General features: G+C 35.0%; 1 protein-coding gene across 7 annotated transcripts in view; it reads right to left on the bottom strand.

Annotated features, from left to right (window-relative positions):
• Positions 1-7,602: 7,602 nt before the first annotated feature.
• The window catches only part of LOC102804754 (uncharacterized), a 78,704-nt gene continuing 74,881 nt past the window's right edge, over positions 7,603-11,425 (bottom strand). For all 7 annotated transcript variants that reach the window (XM_078013600.2, XM_078013601.2, XM_085491809.1 and 4 more), the window contains one exon: positions 7,603-11,419. In XM_078013600.2, coding sequence (XP_077869726.1) covers positions 11,384-11,419 — 36 coding nt within the window. In that variant the 3' untranslated portion in view covers positions 7,603-11,383. The remainder of the gene's footprint in view (positions 11,420-11,425) is intronic.

Raw genomic sequence — 11,425 nt, 5'->3', positions numbered from 1 at the left:
CAAAAATGATGAAATTATGTTGATAGTCAGCAAAGTTGACAAAGTTGCAAGGATGTCTGCAAAATGCATGCAAGAAAATAAAGTCACGTGGATAGTCTGCAAAGTTGCATGCAAAATTGATGAGGCTACCTGGATAGTTTGAAAAGTTGTGAGGAAAGTTGATAAAGCTAGGTGGATAGTCTGCAAAGTTGATAACATTACGTGGATATTCTGCAAAGTTGCGTGCAAAGTTGATACAGTTACGTGCATAGTCTGCAAAGTTGATAAAGTTACCCAGATAATGGAGATAATAAAGATAATGAAGCTACGTTGATAGTCTTAAAAGTTGATGAAGTTAGATGGACAAACAAAGTTAATACCATTTCGAAAGTCTGCAAAGTTGATAAAGGTATGCAGATAGTCTGCAAAGTTGATAAAGTTATGCGAATAGTCTGCAAAGTTGATAAAGTTATGCGGATAGTCTGCAAAGTTGATAAAGTTATGCGGATAGTCTGCAAAGTTGATAAAGTTATGCGGATAGTCTGCAAAGTTGATAAAGTTATGCGGATAGTCTGCAAAATTGATGAATTTGCGAAGAGGAATGGCAACTTGAAGTTTTGTGCATACAGTATTAAGTTACGTACATAGTCTGCAAAATTGATCAAGTTACAAGGATAGTTTTTAAAGTTGCGAGCAAAGTTGACAGAGTTATTAGGATAACCTGTAATTTGATAAATTTAGGTGGTTGGTCAACAAAGTTAATACAATTACGTGTAGAATCTGCAAAACCAGTAACGTTATGTGGATTGTCTGTAAATTTGTGAACACATTTTATCAAGTTACATAGATAGTCTGCAAAGATGCGGGCAAAGTTGATACAGATATGCGGATCATTCAAGTTCTCAAAGTACGTGGCGTGTATAGTCTGCAAAGTTAATACATTAGGTTTATATAGTCTACAAAATTGTGAACAAATTTGATCAAGTTATGTAGATAGTCTGCAATGCTGATGAAGTTATGTAGATAGTCTGCAATGCTGATGAAGTTACGTAGATAGTCTGCAATGCTGATGAAGTTATGTAGATAGTCTGCAATGCTGATGAAGTTACGCGGATAGTCTGTAATGCTGATGAAGTTATGTAGATAGTCTGCAATGCTGATGAAGTTATGTAGATAGTCTGCAATGCTGATGAAGTTATGTAGATAGTCTGCAATGCTGATGAAGTTATGCGGATAGTCTGCAATGCTGATGAAGTTATGTAGATAGTCTGCAATGCTGATGAAGTTATGTAGATAGTCTGCAATGCTGATGAAGTTATGTAGATAGTCTGCAATGCTGATGAAGTTATGTAGATAGTCTGCAATGCTGATGAAGTTATGTAGATAGTCTGCAATGCTGATGAAGTTATGTAGATAGTCTGCAATGCTGATGAAGTTACGCGGATAGTCTGCAATGCTGATGAAGTTATGTAGATAGTCTGCAATGCTGATGAAGTTATGTAGATAGTCTGCAATGCTGATGAAGTTATGTAGATAGTCTGCAAAGTTGATAAAGTTATGCGGATAGTCTGCAAAGTTGATAAAGTTATGCGGATAGTCTGCAAAGTTGATAAAGTTATGCGGATAGTCTGCAAAGTTGATAAAGTTATGCGGATAGTCTGCAAAGTTGATGAATTTGCGAAGAGGAATGGCAATTTGAAGTTTTGTGCATACAGTATTAAGTTACGTACATAGTCTGCAAAATTGATCAAGTTACATGGATAGTTTTTAAAGTTGCGAGCAAAGTTGACAGAGTTATTAGGATAACCTGTAATTTGATAAATTTAGGTGGTTGCTCAACAAAGTTAATACAATTACGTGTAGAATCTGCAAAACCAATAACGTTATGTGGATTGTCTGTAAATTTGTGAACACATTTTATCAAGTTACATAGATAGTCTGCAAAGATGCGGGCAAAGTTGATACAGATATGCGGATCATTCAAGTTCGCAAAGTACGTGGCGTGTATAGTCTGCAAAGTTAATACATTAGGTTTATATAGTCTACAAAATTGTGAACAAATTTGATCAAGTTATGTAGATAGTCTGCAATGCTGATGAAGTTATGTAGATAGTCTGCAATGCTGATGAAGTTACGTAGATAGTCTGCAATGCTGATGAAGTTATGTAGATCGTCTGCAATGCTGATGAAGTTATGCGGATAGTCTGCAATGCTGATGAAGTTATGTAGATAGTCTGCAATGCTGATGAAGTTATGTAGATAGTCTGCAATGCTGATGAAGTTATGTAGATAGTCTGCAATGCTGATGAAGTTATGCGGATAGTCTGCAATGCTGATGAAGTTATGTAGATAGTCTGCAATGCTGATGAAGTTATGTAGATAGTCTGCAATGCTGATGAAGTTATGTAGATAGTCTGCAATGCTGATGAAGTTATGTAGATAGTCTGCAAAGTTGATAAAGTTATGCGGATAGTCTGCAAAGTTGATGAATTTGCGAAGAGGAATGGCAATTTGAAGTTTTGTGCATACAGTATTAAGTTACGTACATAGTCTGCAAAATTGATCAAGTTACATGGATAGTTTTTAAAGTTGCGAGCAAAGTTGACAGAGTTATTAGGATAACCTGTAATTTGATAAATTTAGGTGGTTGGTCAACAAAGTTAATACAATTACGTGTAGAATCTGCAAAACCAATAACGTTATGTGGATTGTCTGTAAATTTGTGAACACATTTTATCAAGTTACATAGATAGTCTGCAAAGATGCGGGCAAAGTTGATACAGATATGCGGATCATTCAAGTTCTCAAAGTACGTGGCGTGTATAGTCTGTAAAGTTAATACATTAAGTTTATATAGTCTACAAAATTGTGAACAAATTTGATCAAGTTATGTAGATAGTCTGCAATGCTGATGAAGTTATGTAGATAGTCTGCAATGCTGATGAAGTTACGTAGATAGTCTGCAATGCTGATGAAGTTATGTAGATAGTCTGCAATGCTGATGAAGTTACGCGGATAGTCTGCAATGCTGATGAAGTTATGTAGATAGTCTGCAATGCTGATGAAGTTATGTAGATAGTCTGCAATGCTGATGAAGTTATGTAGATAGTCTGCAATGCTGATGAAGTTATGCGGATAGTCTGCAATGCTGATGAAGTTATGTAGATAGTCTGCAATGCTGATGAAGTTATGTAGATAGTCTGCAATGCTGATGAAGTTATGTAGATAGTCTGCAATGCTGATGAAGTTATGTAGATAGTCTGCAATGCTGATGAAGTTATGTAGATAGTCTGCAATGCTGATGAAGTTATGTAGATAGTCTGCAATGCTGATGAAGTTACGCGGATAGTCTGCAATGCTGATGAAGTTATGTAGATAGTCTGCAATGCTGATGAAGTTATGTAGATAGTCTGCAATGCTGATGAAGTTATGTAGATAGTCTGCAATGCTGATGAAGTTACGCGGATAGTCTGCAATGCTGATGAAGTTATGTAGATAGTCTGCAATGCTGATGAAGTTATGTAGATAGTCTGCAATGCTGATGAAGTTATGTAGATAGTCTGCAATGCTGATGAAGTTATGTAGATAGTCTGCAATGCTGATGAAGTTATGTAGATAGTCCGCAATGCTGATGAATTTATGTAGATAGTCTGCAATGCTGATGAAGTTACGCGGAAAGTCTGCAAAGTTGTTTAAGTTGCATGAATATTCCTAAAAGTTTCGAACAATCTTGATAAAGTGACTTGGATAGTCTGAAAACATGATGAAGTCACATGCATAGTTTGAAAGGTTGATAAAATGACGTGGATAGTCTGCACAGTTTATGAACTTGTGAAGAAAATGGCAAAAGTTGTGTGCAATGAAGTTTATATAGTTATGATAGTCAACAGAGTTGCAGATAACGTTCAAACAGATATGTTGATAGTCCGCAAAGGTGTTATCGAAGTTAATACAAATAGTGGATAGTCTGCAAAGTTGATAATATAATGTGGGTAGCCTGCAAACCTAATACAATTACTTGGAGAGTCTGCACAGTTGGTAAAGCTAGGTGGAAAGTTTGCAAAAGTGGTGAATTTGTGAAGAAAAATGGCAAAGTTGTGTGCAAGTTAGTAAAGTCACAGGAATAGTTTGCAAGTTTGTTAACACATTTGATCAAGTTACATAGATAGTCTGCAATGTTGAGGGCAAAATTAATACAGATATGTAGATAATTCTCAAAGGTGCGAGCAAATTTGATCAATTTACTTGGATATTCTGCATAGTTGATTACGTTACATGGATAGTCTGCAAAGTTGCGAGCAAATTTGATAAAGTTACGTGAATAGTCTGCATAGTTGATTAAGTTACATTGATAGTCAACAAAGGTGTTATCAAAGTTAATAAAAATACGCGGAGAGTCTGCAAAATTGGTATAGTAATGTGAATAGTCTGCAAAGTTGTGAAAAAAATCGATCAATTTACGTAGATAGTCTGCAAGTTGGAGGCAAAGTTGATAAAGTTACGTGCATAGTCTGCAAAGTTGATGAAGTCAAGAGATAGTTTGCAAAGTTGATAAAGATATGTGAAAAGTCTGCAAAGTTGATAAAGTTAGGTGGTTAATCAGTAAAGCAAATAAAATTATGTGGAGCAATTTGTAAAGTTATGTGGATAGTCTGCAAAAGTGGTGAATTTGTGAAAAAAAAATGGCAAAGTTGTGTGCAAGTTAGTAAAGTTACTTGAATAGTCTGCAATGTTGAAAGCAAAGGTAATACAGATATGTAGATAATTATCAAAGGGCAAATTTGATCAATTTACTTGGATAGTCTGCAAAGATTATAAAGTTATGTGAATAAATTGCGAGCACAGTTGAAAAAGTGACGTGGATAGTCTGCAAAGTTGATGAACTTGTTATTGAAATGAAAAAGTTGTGTGAAAAGTTTATATAGTTACGTGGTTAGACAACAAAGGTGCGAGCAAAGTTGTAACAGATATGTAGATAGTCCGGAAAGGAGTGTTAAAAGTTAATAAAATTACGTGGATAGTCTGCAAAGTAACAGGCAAAGTAGATAATGGTATGTGTATAGTCCGTGAAAGTGCGAACCAAGAAGATAAAATGACGTGGATAGTCTGCGAATTTGCGAGCAAAGTTGATAAAGTTACGTGGATAATATGGAAAGGAATGCCTGCAAAGTTGCGTGCATATCTGGAAAAGTGACATGAAAAGCCATACAAACACTGTCTATGTAATTACGTGGATAGTGGATACAAGCAACATTTATTTTCTTACGTGGATAGCCTGTAAAGTTGCGAGCAAAGTATATCAATTCATGTGGGTAGCCTGTAAAGTTGACCAAGGTATGCAAATAGTCTGCAAAATCGATAAAATTACATGGATAGTATTAAAAATTGCGAGCAAACTTGATAAGGTGACATGGGTTGTTTGTAAAATTGCGTGCAAAGTTTGATGAAGTTAGGTGGTTAGTCAGCAAAGTTAATAATATTACGTGGACAGTCTGCAAAGTTCCGGAAACGTATATCATGAATTAGTTTTCGCGTATCTGTTGACCGACTTATTTAGCGAGTTACTAGTGTATAGCTGTGTTATATCTGTCATCATTTAGACTTATGCGAGGTCCTGGACGGAACTTGACTCAGTGATTTGGAACTAATTACGATATAACCGTTGCCATCCGGACCGCTATTTCTGACAGTTGGGTCTTCGCAGTTAGTAATATAGTGAATGATTAATCAAAAGATATGACGTGTCCAGTACTTAGTTTGATTGGCTATGTGCAAGTTGAATGTGTGATGTGGTTAAGAACTAGCTATTGTAACGTATTTCGTTGTGTGCGTCGATTTGACTTTAAAGTTTAAGTAACTTTCCCGGTCTGGTACCTCAAGCAGACGAGATATAGAGACAGACGAGAATTTTCCCCCTGTCACGTGTTGGAGAACCCCCGAGCCCGGAGAAGAATTTCCCCCGTGATACGTATATCAATTTACGTGGATAGTCTGCAAAGTTAATAAAATTGCAAAGTTACTTGAACAAAATTAAAACAGATATGTAGATAGACCGCAAAAAAGTGTGCAAATTTGTGCAAGTAAGATGGATATTTTGCAAAGTTGTTAAAGTTAGATGGATAGTCAGTAAAGTTAATAAAATTATGTGGAGAGTCCGCAAATTTGACGTACTTGAGATAAAAAATGGCAAATTTGACAGAGTTACATGGCTAGCCTGCAAAGTAGATAATGTTACAGGCATAGTCTCAAAGTTGATAATTTAGGTGGTTAGTTGGAAAAGTTAATAAAATCACATGGATATTTTGCAAAGTTGATGAAGTTACGTTGATAATATTAAAAGTTGATAATGTCACGTGAATAGTCTGCAATGTTGATACAGATATGTGGATAGTCAGCACAGTTAATGATATTACGTGAAGAATCTGCAAAATTAATAAAGTTATGTGTGTGCAATGTTGTTAAACTTCTGAAGAAAAATGATCAAGTTCGGGATTTGGCCCACAAAGTTGCGAGGAAAGTTGAAATTAGGTGGATAGTATGCAAAGTTGATTAAGTTAGGAAGTTGTTCAGCAAATTTAATAAAATTACGTTGAGAGTCTGCGAAGATGATAAAGTTATGTGGATAGTATGCAAAGTTGATGAAGTTACGTGAAAAGCCTGCTAAGTTGCGATCAATATGATTTGGAGAAGTCAATAAATCAATCAACATGATGTAATTACTGTGCGATGTCTCTAAAAGACTAGAATACCCACAATGCCGTGCGAGACATGTGTAAGATTCAGGTTGTAACAACGGACTGGATTATTTGTATATACGAAACATCAGGTGCATTTTCGTGTTCTGATAGTCACTAAATCGGCATTATGTTACTTCAAATTGTCTAAGCATGTCCAAGTTATCACATTTTAAACAAACAAGATGGCCGCCAGTCAGGCATATTTTATCAAATTGCAAATTGAATTGACAAGTACATGTATCAATTTATGACATGCTAAATATCAATGAAATTGATACATGGGTGACAGATATACAGTAATATGGCCAAAAATAAAAACAGCCGTTATTTGGCCATCTTTGATCTGATTATGAAACAAACTGACATGTATGATGAAGACTGTACAATGTCACTAAAAGCGTGGAAATCTCGCACATTGCCCGTGCGAGACATATGTAAATTTCAGGTGGAAACAACTAAATGAATTATTTGTATAGATATGGTCTCTCCACGAAAAAACAAGTGCAATTTCACGTTCTCATTATCACTGTATCGGCATTAGTCAATTCAAATTCCATATTTCCTGAAAGTTCAACGTTGGCATAATTTATTAACATATTCGAATTGGTGGTTCAGTGGTAGAATTTTCGCCTGCCACGCGAGAAATCAACATCATGCAAGGCCGGTACAATATCACTAAAAGCATGGAATAGAAGGAACTAATTATTAGTTACCCATTCTAAACCTTGTGGTAATTGGAGAATTCAATACACTTGTACAAACATATAACCAGTCAAATTTGGGGGCATCTATATAGATGTAACTCTTTGTGAAGAAATTGTCACACAAAATACTGTTCTCTATACTCAAAGTATAGATCTGATAAATAGACACAATAGACAAAGTGTATATTTTCAAAGTATGTTTTATGTATCAATAGAATGTCATAACAATAGGCAAGAATATGTTTGTTCTCAGAAAGTAAGACATCATTGGTGGCAGAGTGTAGACCACCTATTCCATTGAAATGCAAGTCTGTTGGCACAGATACAGCTATGTTACACCCTGTATTGGTTAGATAAATTGTCTAACATAAAGTACAAAAAAAATATTCAGCCAATGTGCTACTGATCTAATAACTTAATTAATCCACCCAGAAAAATTAAAAAAAATTCGAAGACATATGAGAACAAAAGATGATCAATGCGAGCAGAGAACAATGGATTTAATTTTTTGAGTGGATGACGAATGTGAGCAGAGAACAATGGATATCATCCTATGAGTAGCAAATGTGAACACACAACAGTGGATTTAATCCTGTGAGAGGATGATGATTGTGAGCAGAGAACAATGGATTTCTTTCTGTGAATGCACAATAAATGTGGGCAGATAAATCAATTTTTTTGAGTGGATGATGATTGGAAAAATAAATGAAAAGTGATTGGATATGGATGATCACTCATATATACAACATATATAAAAAATGGTTTGTAACTTTTGTATCAAAATACATAATATCTAACCCAAACTCGTGAGCAAAGTTGATCTAAGTTGATCAAAAGCATCAACTGAGCTGTGAGTACATAATGGTGCTCAAATGTTTATGGAAAAACCAGGAGACCATCTATAAATGATACATTTAAAAAAAAATTCAAAAATAAATAGTCATATATTAGGAAGAAAAAAGCACATGTTTTTTTTTTTAATTTACAATGCATTTATAATGTAAATAAGAGTTTTTGGTTATTTAAAAAAAGAAAAGAAGTTATATACAGTGAAGAAAGATCCAAGAGAAAGCTCTGTACATTGTACACACTATGTGACACATACATACACATCAACACATTTACACACAGCAAACCATAACACCATTTCCAGACTGAGCAGAGAAAATGAAGGTGATACACCAAAATTATATTAGTGCCTGTCATGTTATGTGACTATATATATATATATATATATATATATATAGCACAAAACCATCAATTGATGGCACTGTTTGCATGTGATTGTTTGTTGAGTCAAACCATTTTTCATTCTTACAAATCAATATCTGGAGCCATTAAGGATAGACGTAAATAACTAACCAAAATGTGGAGAACTTATAGAAAAAGAGGGGCCACCCGAACTGGTTTCCAAGGAAATAATGGCTTTGTATTTTCCCATAATGCCCTACTCTGGTGGTCATTTGGTTTCCAAGGAAACAATGACTTTGTATTTTCCCATAATGCCCCACTCTGGTGGCCATTTTGAAATTAAAGTGTCAAATAATTCAAAAACTAATTTGGGTACCCATATTTATTTTTTCAGCCAATCTAAGATTGTTGCACTAACATGAATATCACACATACTGGTTCAGTTAAATATTTGCCTAACCTTAACAGGTGACCTTGTGATGTTTTTTTGTTTGATAAATATCCTCCTTGACCATCAAGGGAAACACAAGCAGCCAACGAGCTGAATGCTAAAAATAGCAGTCTTGAGCAAAATTTCAAAATATGGATATTGTAGATATAGACGTGGAAACCTGAAACGAGTCATTTCACACAGTTTTTTAAGAGAAATTATGTTAAAAATTATAAAAATCAAACTATTAGTCAAAATAGATCTGCTATATATTCTACACAATCAGACATATTATAGACCACATCAGATATTAACTTTGTTGGTAAATGTGAAACCAACATCAATTACTTTATTTTCACCACACCAAATGTCCAGGCAATTTGAACTGTAGTTTTGAGACTGATTAAATGTTTTAAGTTATTATTGAATCATGTATTTATGATGTATATTTCCAATTGGATGTATTTTGCCATTCAGTTGTATTGAAAAGTTACCCACAAGGCATATATGGGAAAACATGTGGTGTACGCCTACATAAATCATTTATAATCTGCTTTTTACAAACCAGGCTATGGTGTATGTACTCAAAAGAAAATCTTTGACAGGGACACTTTTATAAGTGCACTTGTGCATTTGATGAGTTATAACCACCAGAACCATGGCAAGAAAACATTTATCCAACCCTGCTAGTATGGAAGTAATGTGAAAGTATCAATCTCCTCCATTTCATACTCTTTTAATAGTCTGTTAAAATACCAGTTTATAAACAAACTTAGTACTGTAGAATACTTTATTTACGCTTGGAATGAATTTTCATTAGAAATAAAATCCAGCAAATATACCGTTGTTTCTGAATTTTACATTCACCTCATCAAAATTCAGTGAAAATAAATTCCATACAAAATACCCAAAAAGTCTATTTAAAGTATTTTAAAATAAAGTATTTTACAGAAAAACATTTAAAACAAATCAATCTGGTACTGTATATGAGCCATGGCTGTACTATTGTGACTGAACAAACACACTGTAGAGTAAAACCAGCTATGTGCAGTTCTATGCAGTGTCCCTTTAAGTCACTGTGCAGTTCTATGCAGCGTCCCTTTAAATCACTGTGCAGTTCTATGCAGTGTCCCTTTAAGTCACTGTGCAGTTCTATGCAGTGTCCCTTTAAATCACTGTGCAGTTCTATGCAGTGTCCCTTTAAGTCACTTTGCAGTTCCACCCAGTGTCCCTTTAAGTCACTGTGCAGTTCTACCTAGTGTCCCTTTAAGTCAGTGTGCAGTTCTACCCAGTGTCCCTTTAAGTCACTGTGCAGTTCTACGCAGTGTCCCTTTAAGTCACTTTGCAGTTCTACCTAGTGTCCCTTTAAGTCAGTGTGCAGTTCTACCCAGTGTCCCTTTAAGTCATTGTGCAGTTCTATGCAGTGTCCCTTTAAGTCACTTTGCAGTTCTACCCAGTGTCCCTTTAAGTCATTGTGCAGTTCTACGCAGTGTCCCTTTAAGTCACTTTGCAGTTCTACCCAGTGACCCTTTAAGTCACTGTGCAGTTCTACATAGTGTCCCTTTAAGTCACTGTGCAGTTCTACCCAGTGTCCCTTTAAGTCATTGTGCAGTTCTATGCAGTGTCCCTTTAAGTCATTGTGCAGTTCTATGCAGTGTCCCTTTAAGTCACTGTTCAGTTTTATGCAGTGTCCGTTCAAGTCACTGTGCAGTTATATCTCAGTAGAACATCTACTGCAGGCTTCACTAAACAAAACAAAACAAAACAAAACAAAACTTGGCAAGATGAAGTTACAATGTGAAAGACATACAAAAATGGTAAAAATACTGTTTCAGAGTAATGTGCAAATGTGGAAACATAACAATACAAGTCACAAGATAGTTGTGGCACCACTACTGACTGTTAGCACCAGAATGTGTGAGGGTCTGTATCTGCACTCTTACATATCACAGAAACAAAACATCGCTAAGATTTTAACTACAAAACATGTCTTTTTCACGGGTATATAAAAATAAGAACCTGTTTTTCCATCTTCTTCTTGGATATATACAAATACTGTTTAGTCAGATCATTGAAAAAATGTACATTTTCTAAATTAATCATCTTTCTATTCTACATGTTGTAGATAATAATGGTGCTGACACTAGTGGAGTACGGGAAATGCAATGTTTGAATACTGATTGCAGAGAAGAGATTCATAACCACAACTGGTTCTTTTCTTCAACTCCATATTGTTCATATCAAAAGGAATGTTATTTTTTTTAATTAAACGTAATGTTTCACAAATTGAGTCAAACTACTTGTTTATTTTTCTTAAAAAAAACAAAACAGTTTTGCATTTGCTACGTAATATCTTGTTCCGACAAGGTGTCTCTACCCTGAAA

Source organism: Saccoglossus kowalevskii, chromosome 17 (assembly GCF_978046115.1).
Source record: "Saccoglossus kowalevskii chromosome 17, keSacKowa6.1, whole genome shotgun sequence".
Taxonomy (NCBI): domain Eukaryota; kingdom Metazoa; phylum Hemichordata; class Enteropneusta; family Harrimaniidae; genus Saccoglossus; species Saccoglossus kowalevskii.
The sequence above is the reverse complement of the archived record's forward strand: the minus strand, read 5'-3'. Positions and strand labels throughout refer to the sequence as shown.